Raw genomic sequence first — 18,130 nt, 5'->3', positions numbered from 1 at the left:
GGCTTGTGTTGCTTACGGCTGTAAAAGCCGTAGTTATGTGAAATCCGTCGAAGATAGAAATTTGTCATTTCACAGGTTAGTGATTTTGATCAATTTTTGGCTAATTGTATTATAAATCAGTGAATTTACGTTATTTTCTAGATCATCTAAGTTTTATCTACCCTTGATCATTGAAATGAAATCATAATTAGCTTATTTTTGAGAGAAAATGCAAAATATTACTTCCATAGTGTTGTGCAGTTATCGATACTTGAGTAGGTACGAAGTACTTCATTGATAATGACTGCTTTAGGTTAGGAGAAAAAAAAAGGTATTTAAGTATGGATTTTATTGTTATTTGCAGGTTTCTGGCTTGAGAAAAATTAAAAGAAGTTTGGGTTAAAGCTATAGCACAGGGAAAATTGGAAGCCTTCAAAACATTCTCGGCCTTGTTCAAATCATTTCGAATCAGACGGGAAGAAAAGTAAAGTGCTTTGCAGAGATGCTGTGCCACAAGTTTAAGGTGGCATCTATTTTAAATAATAAATATTGTAATTTGGTAATTAAGTATCGAAATAAAATGTTGTAAAAAGTAAAAATTTATTTTAAATTTTATTTGTTTTATTTGAAGCAATTTATTTTAAACTTTTACCAATTTTTTCCTGTGGGAATGAGTTATTTTCCCGCGCTAAATTGTAGCCTATATGTTATTCTGATGTTTAAACTATATAGTTTTTACGTGAAAGAGTATCAAATGTCCATTCTTATATATTTTTGCTTTTATAATATTAGTAGGATACGATTATTGATTTGTAAAAAGATCAACCAGGTGGAAGTCAGATTCGCGCACGAAGGGTTCCGTATAATTCTATGAAAACAGGAACAAATACGTACCTTTTTACGAAACCATAAAAAACAACCTAAACCGAAATACCTAATAATATTAATATTTTTTTATAAATACCACTACCATACAATGCAAGGCAGTCAATACTCATCGTAAAAGAATAATTCCAAATTAAACGAATCTTAAAATTTGGAAATACCTATCCATAATTCAAAATTAAACGAATCTTAAATTATCTTCAAGCAATTTTATAACTTAATTTTTTTATTTATCGATATTTTAGTATTCGATAAAGTGGCGAGCACTACCTTTTCAGAACAAAAAGTGGCTACATGTGGATTTGAATGCCAAGCCGATAACAGTGTGTTGTCTCTTTCTATCGCATTAATTAGGGTATTGAATAAAAGAGAGCCACTATATAAGAAACGTTCAATTAATTGTTACTTCTCCAGGCTTGTTAATTGCTCCGAGAATAGCGAACTAATATAATAATATAATTATTATCTTTATTTTATATATTTTACTCTATGGTAAGGTGCAATCTGGTTATCCCTCAGGTTTATCCATCTGTGCTCCATCTATATAAATTTCTTTGACATTTGCTGTCAATAGATATTTATATTAAACAAACAAAAACTTATAAAAATCAAATTAATATACAAGTACCTATAATAACATATTGTAAATTAATCTATTAGGATTAATTTCTTCTCCAAACTTTCAATTCATTATCAACTAACTGCTCTTTTATTAGGTACCGACCGTGAAAAACTGTTTGTGTCCATTGAATAGGTAGTTAAAAAATGCATTTCCTTCACAATTTTGATCCTGAAACTTCTACTCGTGAGCGAAGAAAACTAAATCGAAAAAGTTATTTTATTAAGTAAGTATCTATCTTTCTAGTAATTCATCAGTCAAAATGTTATGATCTTGTGTTTATTATATTTTATTTTAGTCGCAAATGTAAAAAATTATACAACGAGCGAGGACATTTAAACGCGACAGGTGAGGATCGTTGTGATTGTTTAGATGAAAAATGTCCAGGATGCCACTTTCCTTGTCCAAAGTGCAACTCTAATAAATGTGGTCTTGAATGCAGGTAACATTATATATTTTATGAATTATTTTGTGTATTTTCTGTGGATATTAAGTATTTAATTCTTAAATTCCTTATTTAAGTAAATGATACCTATTTTATCTTGCGTTTATATTGCAGAGTCAATAGGAAATGGATGTATGATAAAATAGAAATAGAAGGCAATGACATGGTTGTTAAAAATACATTTAATAATAAGTGAAAATAAATCTAATCATTGGCCAATAGTTTAAAGAAATATTCAACTTCAAGTTCACCATCTTCAGGAAGATCAGTGCAATGAACAGCATTATGTATTATGCTTTTACCATAATGTGCTCTAATGGACTCTGGATATAACTGACGTGCTAAATCCTGAAATAAATACAGAATTAAAAAAAAACGTTTATCTTTTTATTATGCTGTCCTTAACGGATAAACCAATTTTGATTTTGTTTGAAAGAGAGTTTTCTTACCTATGATTGATATCAGTTAAAGATATTAGAATATTGCTGCTACCACAAAATGGGAAAGGTTGGTGTTCTTAAATTTAATTTGATGTAGCCAAGAGATGTAGCCAAGATAAATGATAACTTAAGATCTATCTGGCTCACAACATAGTGAATATTACTTACTGGATCTCGAGGGCCACATAGTTTCCTGAATTCACAAACACAGTTCATATTTGAGTCTAAGGATTTCACTTCTAAAGCAACACATTTACCTTCAGCCAAGTGGATGCACATAGCCTGTGAGTGAAGAGAATTTATGAAACTCAATATGTGTGAATTATATTTAATAATTTTTGAATTAGTGAATCAATATATTTATATGCTAGTACAATATAATATTATCTGTGATATTATCATTTATCATAAAACTTAGGAATTACTGTTATTTAAACTGTTATATGTATAATCATATTATATTCAAGTGATAATTCTATTGTAAATATAATGGATGTGCATGACATGTACCTCAGACCCTAATACCATAATTTTACCTCATATTCAGGAAGTACCCCTTTATATATTTCGTAAAATTCCTGGGCATTTGCGAGTTTCACTGAAAACATCGCAATAGCTGCAATATAGAATTTCCCCGAGGTCGCAATTTGCTCCAGTATTGCGCCGAGATTTCCATCTATCACTGCATGAGGCTTTATAATGCAACAAGTGCAGTCTTTAAGGGTAGCTCTAAACGGCACTCGAGGAATACCTTTGTCGTAGCCAAAGAATAACTCGAGCATCTACGAATTAGAATTATTGAAAATTGATATACATATTATCAAAATAGTGCTTGTGCAGGAGCAAACTGCATGTTTCCCTATTTCCCTTCACAAATAAACGTAAAAAACTTCAAGGCGTGAGTAATAAAAAAATAAGTGTTGCTTAGCTATGTACTATTAACGATTAATCTAATTTTAAACTTCGCGCGGTTTTGATTCACGCTAAGAAGTACCTTTAAATGTATACAGTATATCTATAAGCAGTAGCATTTTCCGACACAAAAGTTATCATCTCATAATGAATAAACGATAAAATATGTTATTAAAGTCTACGAGATTAAGACAAATCTTATATATTATTGTACAAAAAAATCAGCCACGTGCTAGTCGGAGTCGCATAAATTTTATAAATAAATACCTGACTAGCGTCTTCCAAAGTATTGCAACCGTGCGCAACATTTTTTAATTTATTTTCTCCGTACAATTTTCGAAGTGTCCCTGGTGCTGCTTCAGCCGGATCTGTCGCCCCTAAACATTTACGCCATTTTTTGACCGCATCCGGAGCCACTAATTCCAGTCCGATAACTTCCGAGGCGGTCACATAATCTATTATTATTCTAATAGAATACACATTATTATAATTTATAACAATAACTATATTTTATTCTCTAATAATTATCTAAAAAGTGCTTCAATATAATTACGGCATCATATTGCTTCCAGATATGCTTTTGTAAAGTTCCATTGCAAAGTCCTTACTAATTTTTCCATTTTTCATACGGACGATACGAAAACCGCTTTTCATTATGAAAGTGATGATTTTCCCATGAGCACTAGGTGGAACTGGTTTGATTAGAGCAAATGTGCTACAATTAAATAAAATTATCATTTGAGAAACTACCTAGGTAGGTATATGATTTTAGATAATAAGTTATCCGGTAAATATTATAATATTATGTTGTTTTTACCTTTGCACATTATTGAATAAAGTTCTGCGAGTGGCCGGCGCACAATCTGATAAGTATAGTAATTTCGAAAATATGTTAACAATGTTGCCTATTTGTAGCATTTCAAGTTTCAACGGAGGCAACTGTACGCGTTTAAGAAGGTTTTTCCCCTTCTTGGTATTGATTATTTGTACTGAATTATCAAATGGATAGAAGTTCAAGACAAGTTCGACGATTTCATCCCCTTCCTCATCATACATTTCACACAAGAATGTATGTTTATCAAAGTAATCATATACCTGAAGTATTTAAAAAATTAATAATATCATCTCATTATTAATTTAATCTTGTTGAGAACTAAATGATAAGTTATTTTGATTTTTTTCCACTGCATTGCTATCATTTCGAATAGAAAAATGCTGCATAATATTGATTTCCTTTTTCAATGCAGCAATCAGCATTGTCTTGTATTTTAAATCAAATCTATACCAATAATAAAAAAAATATATTTTTACCAGGAACAATATTAATCTCCATTGAATATTCTATAAAATGATGTGCAGATTTAGGATATTACGTGGATTACCAATCGTGTAAGTAATTAATTTAATAGTTGCGTAACGAAGGCAAAACAAATTTTTCGATGGTAAAGCACTCTCTAAGCACTATCTAATAATTATTTATCGCATCTGCATCAGTGGTGCAATTGTAGTCTCTGTTTGTAATATTGAGTTACTTAACCGATTTTTATTAAATTTATTATATTTTATACCGATATTCCCATAGGAACATTAGGATTTACAGGAAAGATTCCGTCACGAGTGTGGGAGAAACCACAGACCGCGGAGCGCAGCTAGATCATCAATATATTTTTATACCCACCATTTTGAAGGAGGATTTAGAGGAATAATCCTGCTAATAAAAGGTTACTTTATATGTTTATTACGTTAAAATATAAGCATCTAAAACTATAAATATTTTGGTGTATGTTTCCTTCTCGGATCTATTAAAAATATTTGATCTGAGGTTTCGTTTCGTAGGTGTAATTCCCATGACAATGACGTTTTCATTTTATTTATTTACTTTTTTAACACATTCCTAATTAGTTAGTTTAAAATTTAAATGCACAAAACATATTAATACAGGTCCTTATACTACTGTAGACTACACTATAGTTCTTAACTGAAAATGAGTCTTAAATGTGGTCTTAGTCAGGCTGTGGTCTAAGAGCGAGCGCGCACGAGCAACTTTGTCTCCGCAACAATTTTGTCTCCGCAACTATTTTGTCTCTCCAGCCATGGGCTAGTATGAAAGTGCGCGTACGTAGCGACGCAACTCCCGGGAGACTTTTTTGTCCGCGGGTTCGGAGACAAGCCCGCGACGCAACTGTCGCCCTATCTATTGGTTTCAATGCAAGTGCGCGCACGGCGACAAAAATGTTGCCTGTCGGCGGCCGCCAGCCAGTTGCCGCGTAACCGGCGTAGCGATAATACGTATTTATGTCAACGTATTTATTCTCGTACACAGTAGTTTTAACCGACTTCAAAAAAAAGGAGGAGGTTATCAATTCGGCCGGTATATTTTTTGTATGTATGTATACCAATTACTCCAAGGTTTCTGAACCGGTTTACGTGATTCTTTTTTTTTTTATGCGGAATGGTGTGGAATTGGTCCCATAAATTTTATTCGGATAAGCCCAGTAGTTTTTATTTTATGAGCATTTTTGTCTGGTCTCGATGACTTAATTGAAATGTAGCAAGTAACTTTGATTCAATTCCAGGTAACCGATTGAGCTGAAATTTTGTATACGCATGTAAATTGGATAACGATGAAACATTATTATGACATAGAGCTGATTTGATGATGGAGTCGGAAGGTGGTCATAGGAACTTAGTAATATATTGACTCAACTTTATCGAGCTTGGGCTCGTTTGATTCGTGTTGAAAAATACACTAAAAAGTATTAAATAAAAACTAATTTACTTTTTACAATTACGATTACATATCTATACTAATATTATAAAGAGGAAAGGTTTGTAGGTATGTATGGTTTTCAGTTTTCACGCATAAACTACTGAACCGATTACAATGAAATTTAGCACACATATAGAGAGTAACTTGGATTAACACATAGGATAGGTTTTATCCCGGAAATCTCACGGGAATGGGAACTATGCGGGACAAGAGCACAGACCACAACCGTCTCTTCGAAAACCATGTTGATAAATGAAGAAAATTTTAAAGAAAAAGTTGCGTTGCTGTCGCTTTCGTGAGCGCATCGTTCAAAACTTTGCGAGGAGACAGCGACAGAGACAAAATAGTTGCCGGGCAACTAAGTTGCTCGTGGGCGCTCGCTCTGAGAGCTAGCGCGCACGAGCAACTTTGTCTCCGCAACTATTTTGTTTCTCCCATCAATTTGTATGGGGAGTTGCGTCGCTACGTGCGCGCACTTTCATACTAGCCCATAGGTGGGAGAGACAAAATAGTTGCGGAGACAAAAAAGTTGCGGAGACAAAGTTGCTCGTGCGCGCTAGCTCTAAGGTCTAAGTGGGGTCAGTATTGACCGTAGACCTTAGATCATTAGACAGATTGACAAATCACAAATAACCAAAAGACTTCCTTCTAGTTGACATTTGTTATAGCCATGGAAACGTCAAACAAAACGCAAACGGCAAATGTCATAGCTGAAGCGAAAAATCAAAACAAACGGTTTTTCAGCCCTTTTTAGTGAATTTAAAAATAATTGTGCTTTATGCTATTTACAAAAATTAGAAGTATATACCATTAAACGCAATGGTATATAATTTTTCTTCAATTACTTTTTATATTATAATTAATGTTAGAAAATATTGGGTTCATTACTTCATTCATGAATTTGATTCCAGGAGGGTGCTTACAAAGATAAATATACATTTATAGGGGAATGGTACGATAATCAAGCAAGTCTTATCAGGCGGTTCAATGTTTTTTACTATCCTACCGATGATACAATTGAAATGTATGATCTTAAAAATAGGAAAACATTTCTCAGGAGAGTGAAAGTGAATGGTGTAACTCTAGATAACTTTTTTATTGGAAGTACTCTTTATATATTAGGTAGATTAATTAAAATCACTGATTTTGCATGTGAGGATACAAAGAAAAAGTTACACAAGGATATGCAAGTGTAAGGATTTTTTAAAATAGTTTTCCTCTATCTCAATCTCATTTTTATTTATTCTTCTTTGACAAGATTTTATTACTAGTTCATATAAAATTTTATTAATAGATTAATGAATAACTTATTTTAGAACATTTGCATTAATAAAACCAATACCAACGAGAATTGCAGGAAAGGTAATAACTCATTTCCATGAACATGGTCTAAAGATAACGAAGATGAAGAAAGCTTGTGTTACATCAGACGATGTATCATTTCTGTGTAGATCCCAAGTTTCTGACAATACATTTCCGTAAGTTTTTATTTATATCTTTTACACAATGAATATATTTTTATTTTTTAACATACATGTTTTTACATTCAATATTATGGAACATAATTCTAATTCTATTCTAACAACTTAAATCCTTACAAGATTCCTTCTAGAATATCTAAGTGGAAATCAAGTTTATGGTATGGAATTAGTGGGTAAAGATGCAGTTGCAGTTGCTATGAAGGTCCTTGGTGATAAAGACCCATCTAAGGCTGAACCAGGAACAATTAGAGCCCTCTATGGGTCAGATCCAGTGAGAAATTGTGTCCATGTTTCATCAGACCCTGATGGTGCTATTCAGGTATGTGAAAAGTAGGGATAAACATTTGTTCAAGCATTATATATCAAAAAAACTTTGACACAAAAGGTAAGAATTAAATGTGGTTACTGCAGTGTTTTTATTTATTTATTTTTTCAGGATATTGAATACTTCTTCCCACCTCCTCCACAACACTTATCAAGACTCAGGCTTACAGCTACATTGTCTAATTGTACATTATGTATTATCAAGCCTCATGCAATAAGAGAGGGAAAACTAGGAGCAGCTTTAGAAGCCATTGATGAAGGAGGCTTTGATATAACAGCATTGAATATGTTTATAGTAGAAAATGTGAATGCTTCTGAGTTTTATGAAGTTTATAAAGGAATAGTCCAAGAATATAAGGTATACTAGTTTTTAATATGTTACTTATTACTATACTTAGGTGTAGTTTAAAGTGTTCAAATGTTTGTAAAATACTACATTGTCAACTTCTAAGTACATACTATTACCTAAAAAATAATTTCATTAAGAAAGTTACACAAAAGAAATGTATGTGAAATTAAGATGGTTTATTAAACACTACAGGTCGGCCCCGGCTTTGCCCGTGGTACATATTTCGCAATAAAAGGTAGCCTATGTCCTTTCTCGGGTATCAAAATATCTCCATACCAAATTTCATGCAAATTGGTTCAGTAGTTTAGGCGTGATTGAGTAACAGACAAACAGACAGAGTTACTTTCGCATTTATAATATTAAACATTGATAAGATATTATGATTCTAAAGAATAAATGTGTGTTTTAGGGTATGGTAGAAGAACTAGCAAGTGGTCCTTGTGTAGCAATGGAAATAGTGGCCAAGGATAAAAATCTCAATACTGCTGTAGAGTTTAGAAAATTGGTTGGACCTTCAGATCCAGTAAGTTTTTAATTCATTTATTGTATTGGTTATTTTTATTTCTGTTTTATTGTTGGGTATAATTTCATATTCATCTAATGAAAATTGTTAACTTATTTTGTTCAAAGTTAAAAACTATGCAGATAAACCTTATTATAGATTTGTAGAGATGGTTCTCTTGACTATATTGTGTCTCAGCTTATAAACTTTTATGAAACTTTACAGGATATTGCAAGGCTGTTACGTCCACATACTATAAGAGCGAAACTCGGTAAAACTAAAGTACAAAACGCAATCCATTGCAGTGACCTAGCAGAAGATGGTCTGCTAGAAGTGGAATATTTCTTTAAGATTTTAGACTTATGAACGGAAGAGGCTGATATTTCAGATTTTTTAAAAATCACAAAGAGGATTTTAAAATGCACTGTTTGTTTTTGAATTTAAAATTAATGGAGAGTGAAGTTAACACTACCCAATGAAATTTGAGCTTTTATTTTATAAAATTATTTGCAACTTTTTTTACAAAGTACATACTTATTATATGTACAAAGCTAGTCTGAAAATTATAAGATCTACCTAATGTTAAAGACTGATCTCGATTTTTGTTGCTCTTTCGATTGCAGCTTTAATTAAATTTTTTGAATACAAAAATGTCTTTTACCTCTATAATGATCCAAACACAAACACAAACACAAACACCAAACACCAATCACCAAACACCAAACACCAAACACCAAACACCAAATACCAAACACCAAACACCAAACACGAAACACGAAACACGAAACACGAAACACGAAACACGAAACACGAAACGCCAAACGCGAAACGCGAAACGCGAAACGCGAGACGCGAGACGCGAGACGCGCCAAACGCGAGACGCGAGACGCGCCAAACGCCAAACGCCAAACGCCAAACGCCAAACGCCAAACGCCAAACGCCAAACGCCAAACGCCAAACACCAAACACATAACACCAAACACCAAACAACAAACACAAACACAAACTCAAAAAACACAAACACAAACACGTGTTATGTACCTACATATAACACGCCTTAATTATTAGAGGATTAACGTTCAGCATGTTTGATATATATAATGGTACTAGCGACCCGCCCCGGCTTCGCACGGGTGCAATGCTGATACTAAATACACTACAGAAAAACTGTGAACGTTGTATATAAAAACATAGCGGCCCGCTCCGACTTCGTATAATCTGTGCTTCGTATAGATAGCCTGGCGGCCGGCCGGTACCGCCGCAAACGCTACGTCCCGCAATTTTTAAATCTGTAATATCTTCGAAAATATTCACTTAAATCATACGGTGTAAAAGGCCATATAGATCTATATTAAACGAACAATGTATTCAAGGTATTTAATCGGTTAAGGATTAATGCTGTATTGGTTAAAATCGCATCGAAAATTAGCCATTATTTTTCGTAAAAAGTAAATGACAAAAAAATGTTATTGTGGGTTATCCAGAAGAGATAGACATATACCATCGCGGACTTTTCTATAGACCTTTTCAATGTGTATAATACTTAGTACATTATTTTGATAAAACTCGTAGGGTTCAGCCTGCGTTTGCAATGTAAGCGGAAAAAATGTAATTTTTTACGACATCACTTTAGAAACCTCAAAAATAACAGTACTTCTTCACTATTTAATGGATGTTATATATAATATAAACCTTCCTCTTGAATCACTCTATCTATTAAAAAAAACCGCATCAAAATCCGTTGCGTAGTTTCAAAGATTTAAGCGTACAAAGGGACATAGGGACATAAGGACATAGGGACATAGGGACAGGGAAATCGACTTTGTTTTATACTATGTAGTGATATATTTTCTTAATTTATTTATTTAAATTTATTTTCTATTTTTTAGTTCGGTTTTATATAAAAAGCGTGTTTTTTAGTTTTTTTAAACTATTATTTATTTGCCATACGAACAAATCGATATCTGCGGTTTTGTAACGATAACATTCAAATCAAATGCAATAGGAAATACCATTGCAAGATAGTATCTTTAAATACCCATTGAATTGTATAAGTATATCTACTAAGAGTTGATGGTAAAATTATTGACGACAGTGCTCAGTAGCTACTTGTCCCCTTAAGTTTCCAAATATATTCGATATCGATCATCTTCAAGAATGCGAATAAATGTGCAAACAACAATGACGATTAAAAATCGGCACATTGTAATTGTAATGAATATGAATTAGTAATATTTAGGTTGGTAATATTGATAATTTAGGTAGCTGGTAATATTGAGCATAATTTTGTAGAGTTTATAGCCATTGTTATCTATTGCTAATATTAATTCACAGGCGCAGTTAATTTTAATTTAAAAAGGTTTCCATATGTCATACTAGTGAAAATTAGTATGTAAGTACCTAAATACATTATGTTGTAACCAGTATTCAAAAAGAACAAAATATTTCTGAAACAATTAAAATAAATATTATACGTAAATGTTTGTAGCGTTTATCTGGCTACAAAATTGAAATGATTGAATCTTTTGTTGGTAGTGGTTGGGAGGTATAGTGTCCTCGTTATTTATAGGTAATCTCGTATCGTATAATCGTTATTCGTGTTGCTAGGTGGCATACAATGAGTAATCATTTGTAATGAATACTATAGATATTAGATATAATATAAAGGGTATAATATAAAAGGTTGAGAATGATATAAATTATGGATTAGCATAACTGCTTTCATCATCTAAAACATTTCAACAGAGCAAAGATGAGAAATAAAGCGTGTTCTATTATTATTAGGGATAAACGGATAACGGGAAATGACTTTGTTTAATACTATGTAGTGATTTATTTATTTATTTATGTAAAGGTAGTTACCTTACAGCTAAACTTACACTAGGTATTACATTAACAATTCAATACGCCAATTAAAAGGTACACCAATAACAATCATAATACTGTGAGTGAGCAAAGTATAAAAGATAAAGAACGATATTAACAATTACAAACCCTATATTATATATAATTATAGTTAAATAAAAAGGTAACAATAAAATATATGAGTGAGTACAAGTGTGAGTGTAATTGTGTGCGTGTTGTAACAACACGCACACAATTACAACAATTCAACAACACTGTTGTTTGTGAATTTCTTTACAAATTTTGGTCAATAAGCTGTAGTATTACTTTTTTAAACTTAGAGCGAGATAATTGAAAGGGATCTGCCAAGGAGAATTTATTATTATAATTATTCGGAATTCTCAGAAAGGGTGAATGTTTGAGGTAATTAGTAGAGGTTGCTGGGACATTAAGTGATAATGTTAAAATGTACAATGTAGTGATAATGTAAACACTGACTTGCCTTTCATATTTTTATGCTTTACCTCTTTATTGATCCAAATTCCAAACACAAACACAAACACGAACACCGAACACCGAACACCGAACACCGAACACCGAACACCGAACACCGAACACCGAACACCGAACACCGAACACCGAACACCGAACACCGAACACCGAACACCGAACACCGAACACCGAACACCGAACACCGAACACCGAACACCGAACACCGAACACCGAACACCGAACACCGAACACCGAACACCGAACACCGAACAACGAACAACGAACAACGAAACACGAACAACGAACAACGAACAACGAACAACGAACAACGAACAACGAACAACGAACAACGAACAACGAACAACGAACAACGAACAACGAACAACGAACAACGAACAACGAACAACGCGAACAACGAACACCGAACACCGAACACCGAACACCGAACACCGAACACCGAACACCGAACACCGAACACCGAACAACGAACAACGAACAACGAACAACGAACAACGAACACCGAACACCGAACAACGAACAACACCGAACAACGAACAACGAACAACGAACAACGAACAACGAACACCGAACAACGAACACCGAACAACGAACAACGAACAACACCGAACAACGAACAACGAACAACGAACAACGAACAACGAACAACGAACACCGAACAACGAACAACGAACAACGAACAACGAACAACGAACAACGAACAACGAACAACGAACAACGAACAACGAACAACGAACAACGAACAACGAACAACGAACAACGAACAACGAACAACGAACAACGAACAACGAACAACGAACAACGAACAACGAACAACGAACAACGAACAACGAACAACGAACAACGAACAACGAACAACGAACAACGAACAACGAACAACGAACAACGAACAACGAACAACGAACAACGAACAACGAACAACGAACAACGATCAACGAACACCGAACACCGAACACCGAACACCGAACACCGAACACCGAACACCGAACACCGAACACCGAACACCGAACACCGAACACCGAACACCGAACACCGAACACCGAACACCGAACACCGAACACCGAACACCGAACACCGAACACCGAACACCGAACACCGAACAACGAACAACGAACAACGAACAACGATCAACGAACAACGAACAACGAACACCGAACAACGAACAACGAACACCGAACAACGAACAACACCGAACAACGAACAACGAACAACGAACAACGAACAACGAACACCGAACAACGAACAACGAACAACGAACAACGAACAACGAACAACGAACAACGAACAACGAACAACGAACAACGAACAACGAACAACGAACAACGAACAACGAACAACGAACAACGAACAACGAACAACGAACAACGAACAACGAACAACGAACAACGAACAACGAACAACGAACAACGAACAACGAACAACGAACAACGAACAACGAACAACGAACAACGAACAACGAACAACGAACAACGAACAACGAACAACGAACAACGAACAACGAACAACGATCAACGAACACCGAACACCGAACACCGAACACCGAACACCGAACACCGAACACCGAACACCGAACACCGAACACCGAACACCGAACACCGAACACCGAACACCGAACACCGAACACCGAACACCGAACACCGAACACCGAACACCGAACACCGAACACCGAACACCGAACACCGAACACCGAACACCGAACACCGAACACCGAACACCGAACACCGAACACCGAACACCGAACAACGAACAAAAAACAACGAACAACGAACAACGATCAACGAACAACGAACACCGAACAACGAACACCGAACAACGAACAACACCGAACAACGAACAACGAACAACGAACAACGAACAACGAACAACGAACAACGAACAACGAACACCGAACAACGAACAACGAACAACGAACAACGAACAACGAACAACGAACAACGAACAACGAACACCGAACAACGAACACCGAACAACGAACAACACCGAACAACGAACAACGAACAACGAACAACGAACAACGAACAACGAACAACGAACAACGATCAACGAACAACGAACACCGAACAACGAACACCGAACAACGAACAACACCGAACAACGAACAACGAACAACGAACAACGAACAACGAACAACGAACAACGAACAACGAACAACGAACACCGAACAACGAACAACGAACAACGAACAACGAACAACGAACAACGAACAACGAACAACGAACAACGAACAACGAACAACGAACGTTCGTCGGGTACCTTTCTTGTGTCAATACGTATTGAGAACACTCAGTCGAACATAATTAATTTAAAAAGTAATAAGTGTAAATATTGTGTTAAATCCGTGTTTATCACAAAGGACTTACCTTCAGTGTATCACAATCTAAAAAGTTTTAATAATTAACAGTGGTAAACACAAACTTAAGTTTAACAATTGTGTTGAATGATACTGACTTTTCTCGAATACCCTCAAGTTGAGAACGTAATATCAACCGGGAGCATTTATTAGTGTGCTTTTTTACAAAAACCGGTAAAACACCGAAGTATTGGAGCATTTATTACTGTGCTACTTTGACTTTTGAATTATTTTTATTACTTTTATTGTTCAACTTAAATTTGCATGATGGTAGCCTGCTCAGCGTGTAATGTGAATATTTTAGTAACCCAAAAAAGAATTAAATGCACCAATGGAAACTGCCATCACCTATATCACCAAGATTGTGTCAAGTTTAATGAAACAACTGGTTCACGTTCAAAATGGGTGTGCCCTGTCTGCGTGGCTTCCAGACCCAAGGTGGGAGACAACACCAATACCCCCGTTCACGACAAGGTTCCTAGAGATTTGATGGCAATGCCAGTAAGCTCCGTGCCGACGACCTCAGACAATGACACGGTGATATCGGAAATTCGCAAGCTCCGTGATGAAATGAATTCAAAATTCGAAAATCAAGAAAAATGTCTAAATAAATATAACTCAAACTCAAACTCAAACATTCATTTATTCAATTAGACTACTATTTAGTAGCACTTTCGAATCGTCATTACATAGTTTTTTAACATTTACCACCGATTCGGAAAGCAGTATCTATGGAGAAGAATCGGCAAGAAACTCCATAGTTGCTCTTTTAAATAATGTCAATAAATTTACATAATATGTAACTTATATCTACCTAAATACATAATATGCCAAAGAACTGACCTGTGGTTTTTACGCGACAACCCTCCATGGGTCTTTATCGTCCATATATTCCTGAATACTGTAGTACGCTCTCTGAACTAGTACATTTTTTATGTAAGTTTTAAATTTAGAACTACTAAACTCTTTAATATTGTGAGGAATTCTATTGTATAAGCGTATACCTTGACCCATAAATGAATTTTTAACTTTAGCTAATCGGAAAAATGGCATTTCAATTCTATTCTTGTTCCTTGTGCCATAATCGTGTCTATCTCCTACTCTTGTGTGCAAGTCAGAGCTTTTGTGTACATGCAAAATATTATTAAATATATACTGTGATGGTACAGTAAGGATACCAGTATTCTTAAAATGATCTCTTAGTGAGTCCCGAGCACGTAAATTATATATAGAGCGAATGGCTCTTTTCTGTAAGATAAATATAGTTTCTATATCTGCAGCCCTGCCCCACAGTAGAATTCCATAGGACATAATGCTATGAAAGTAGCTGAAATAAACCACAATAACTCCACGCTTATTAAAGTCCAACAAGACTTAAAGGATCTTGGCTCTCAATTTTCTTTAATACGAGAAGAATTGGATGAAGCTGTAAAGTCTATAAAATTTTTATCAGACGCACACGACGACCAAATAAAAATAAATGAACATACTGAAAGTTCTCTTTCGAAAATTCTTGACGAGAACTCATTTCTCAGGTCTGAATTAAATTTATTAAATACAAAAATGGCTCAGCTAGAACAATCCACTAGAGACAACAATTTGGAAATTCAGTGTGTCCCTGAACAACGAAATGAAAATCTTCTTAACATTATAAACAAAATAGCAAGCACAGTTAAGTATGATCTAAAAGACACTTACATCGCGGGTTTCCACAGAGTAGCTAAGTTGGATTCAGAATCAAAACGCCCACGCAATATTATACTGAAAATGAACAACCAACGTACCCGAGATGATTTCCTAGCCGCTGTAAAAACATTTAACCGCCAAAACGGAGAGAAATTAAACACATCTCATATTGGCCTTGCTGGTGCTAAGTCGCCAATATTCATCTCGGAGCATCTCAGCCCTGCCAATAAACAATCTTCACGCTGCCACTAGACTTGCTGCTAAAGAAAAGAAATACGACTTCATTTGGATAAGGAATGCCCGCATTTTTATTCGTAAGGATATTAAATCAGAAGCAAAGTGGGTAAAAAATTTAGATTTTCTAAAAACCTTGTAAACTTTAGCAACAACATATTTTCTCTTTACTGTATTTATTTTAAAATTCACTCTAAAATGTTATTACCAAAATGTACGAGGCCTCAGAACCAAAACAGAAGAATTTTACAAGTCTGTATTGTTAAATAACTACGATGTAATAATTTTAACCGAAACGTGGCTTAGCAATAGTGTATTTGACCATGAACTTTTTGACCATCGTTATAATGTTTTCAGACGAGATAGATCGTCAACTTCTTCTAGTGAGAATAAACGAGATGGAGGTGGTGTCTTAGTTGCAGTGAATAACCGTTTTCGTGTTATAAGAAATTCCAACTGGGAATCAGCATGCGAAGACCTTTGGCTCTCATTAAAAATTAATAATAGTTTTTTAATACACATATGCGCTGTTTACATACCTTCACCTGTTAACTCGTCGTACCTCGAAACATTTTTAAATAATACTACTCAAATCATACATAATAACGTGAACTCTCAGCGCTCTTCCACTTTTGTGATAGGTGATTTTAATCTATGGGAATTAGTATGGCAACGCGATCGTGATTTAAATTACCTAAAAACGTCTTCCCGTTGTAGTTCACTTAGTACATATTTCCTCGATTCCCTTGCATTTAACAATTTACAACAATGCAATGCTGTCGCGAATTCAAATGATCGTATTCTCGATTTAGTTTTAGCCAGCGAGCCGTCGCATGTCAACGTCTATAATGCTGATTTTCCTTTGGTTTCGATCGATGCGCATCATCCTGCTCTTAAAATTAATATAGAAAATCCATCTCAACGTCATTTGAAACCAAATAGCGACATTGTTTTATATGATTTTTATAAGTGCAATTACGAAGTAATAAATTTCGAACTGGAACAAGTTGACTGGACTTCCCAATGGATAAACGCCTCCAACGTTGACGAAATGGTCACAACTTTCTATGACACTGTATTAAATATTATTAAAAGTAATACTCCAGTACGCAAACTACGCAATGAAAAATATCCCACATGGTTTAGTCGCCCCTTAATAAAATCTCTTAAAGAAAAAGCTAAGTTTCATTCAAAATACCTAAAATATGGGAATCTCAGAGACAAGCTCCAGTTTGATTTACTTCGAAGGCGATGTAAGGACATGCTAGACCACTGCTACTCAGAGTTTAAAAATCACGCGGCTGATCATTTACGTCATCGTCCTAAGCATTTTTGGAAATTTTTTAAAGATAAAATGAGCAACTGCACAAATTTACCACATGAAATGGTTTTTAATAATACGGTTGTTAAAGGTGGTCAAGAAATATGCAATGCTTTCTCTGATTTTTTCCAATCAGTATATTTTTATTCATCGAATGCAACGACTTTATCCAAAAATATGCATGATGCAGATACAGACAGTGGTGTCGCCCCTTTTAGCACGTTGGTGATATCTGAAAAACAAGTGTTAAATCGCTTAAAACTTTTAGATGCCAATAAAGGCCCAGGACCCGATGCAATACCACCAATATTCTATAAAAATTGTGCCAAAAGCCTATATGTACCACTTACTCTAATCTTTAACGAATCATTAAAATTTAGCGTCTTCCCATCTACTTGGAAACTCGCACACTTAACTCCGATTCACAAAGCAGGCTCATTAAACGAGATTACCCAGTACCGACCTATCTCAATTCTAAG

At 34.8% G+C, this 18,130-nt stretch overlaps 4 protein-coding genes across 5 annotated transcripts; 3 read left to right on the top strand and 1 right to left on the bottom strand.

Annotated features, from left to right (window-relative positions):
* Positions 1-1,429: 1,429 nt before the first annotated feature.
* On the top strand, positions 1,430-2,304 carry LOC149907863 (ARL14 effector protein-like). The gene is made up of 3 exons (XM_090103416.1): positions 1,430-1,709; positions 1,782-1,925; positions 2,043-2,304. The coding sequence occupies exons 1-3, from the start codon at positions 1,630-1,632 to the stop codon at positions 2,122-2,124; spliced, it is 306 nt and encodes a 101-aa protein (XP_089959542.1). The 5' UTR covers positions 1,430-1,629; the 3' UTR covers positions 2,125-2,304.
* Positions 2,133-4,860, bottom strand: LOC149907862 (nucleoside diphosphate kinase 7-like). The gene is made up of 7 exons (XM_090102593.1): positions 4,849-4,860; positions 4,098-4,375; positions 3,834-3,995; positions 3,548-3,746; positions 2,905-3,150; positions 2,537-2,650; positions 2,133-2,276 (listed from the first exon to the last, which is right to left on the bottom strand). The coding sequence occupies exons 1-7, from the start codon at positions 4,858-4,860 to the stop codon at positions 2,133-2,135; spliced, it is 1,155 nt and encodes a 384-aa protein (XP_089958719.1).
* Positions 4,861-6,733: 1,873 nt separating this feature from the next.
* nmdyn-D7 (nucleoside diphosphate kinase homolog 7) lies at positions 6,734-9,318 on the top strand. 2 transcript variants are annotated; one of them, XM_090103414.1, is made up of 7 exons: positions 6,734-6,872; positions 6,962-7,242; positions 7,367-7,528; positions 7,652-7,850; positions 7,968-8,213; positions 8,614-8,727; positions 8,932-9,318. In XM_090103414.1, the coding sequence occupies exons 1-7, from the start codon at positions 6,870-6,872 to the stop codon at positions 9,070-9,072; spliced, it is 1,146 nt and encodes a 381-aa protein (XP_089959540.1). In that variant the 5' UTR covers positions 6,734-6,869; the 3' UTR covers positions 9,073-9,318. The 2 variants fall into 2 exon arrangements, with proteins under 2 accessions (XP_089959540.1, XP_089959541.1); XM_090103415.1 differs by lacking the exon at positions 6,734-6,872 and having other exon boundaries at positions 7,102-7,242; positions 7,663-7,850.
* Positions 9,319-15,727: 6,409 nt separating this feature from the next.
* LOC149907860 (uncharacterized) lies at positions 15,728-16,348 on the top strand. Its single transcript, XM_090102591.1, has one exon. The coding sequence runs from the start codon at positions 15,728-15,730 to the stop codon at positions 16,346-16,348; it is 621 nt and encodes a 206-aa protein (XP_089958717.1).
* Positions 16,349-18,130: the final 1,782 nt, after the last annotated feature.

Source organism: Colias eurytheme, chromosome 6 (genome assembly GCF_061535395.1).
Source record: "Colias eurytheme isolate Ceu_HAF_F1 chromosome 6, ilColEury1 Martin Lab GWU primary, whole genome shotgun sequence".
Lineage (NCBI taxonomy): Eukaryota > Metazoa > Arthropoda > Insecta > Lepidoptera > Pieridae > Colias > Colias eurytheme.
Note: the sequence above shows the minus strand (reverse complement) of the source record. Positions and strands in the feature narration are given on the sequence as shown.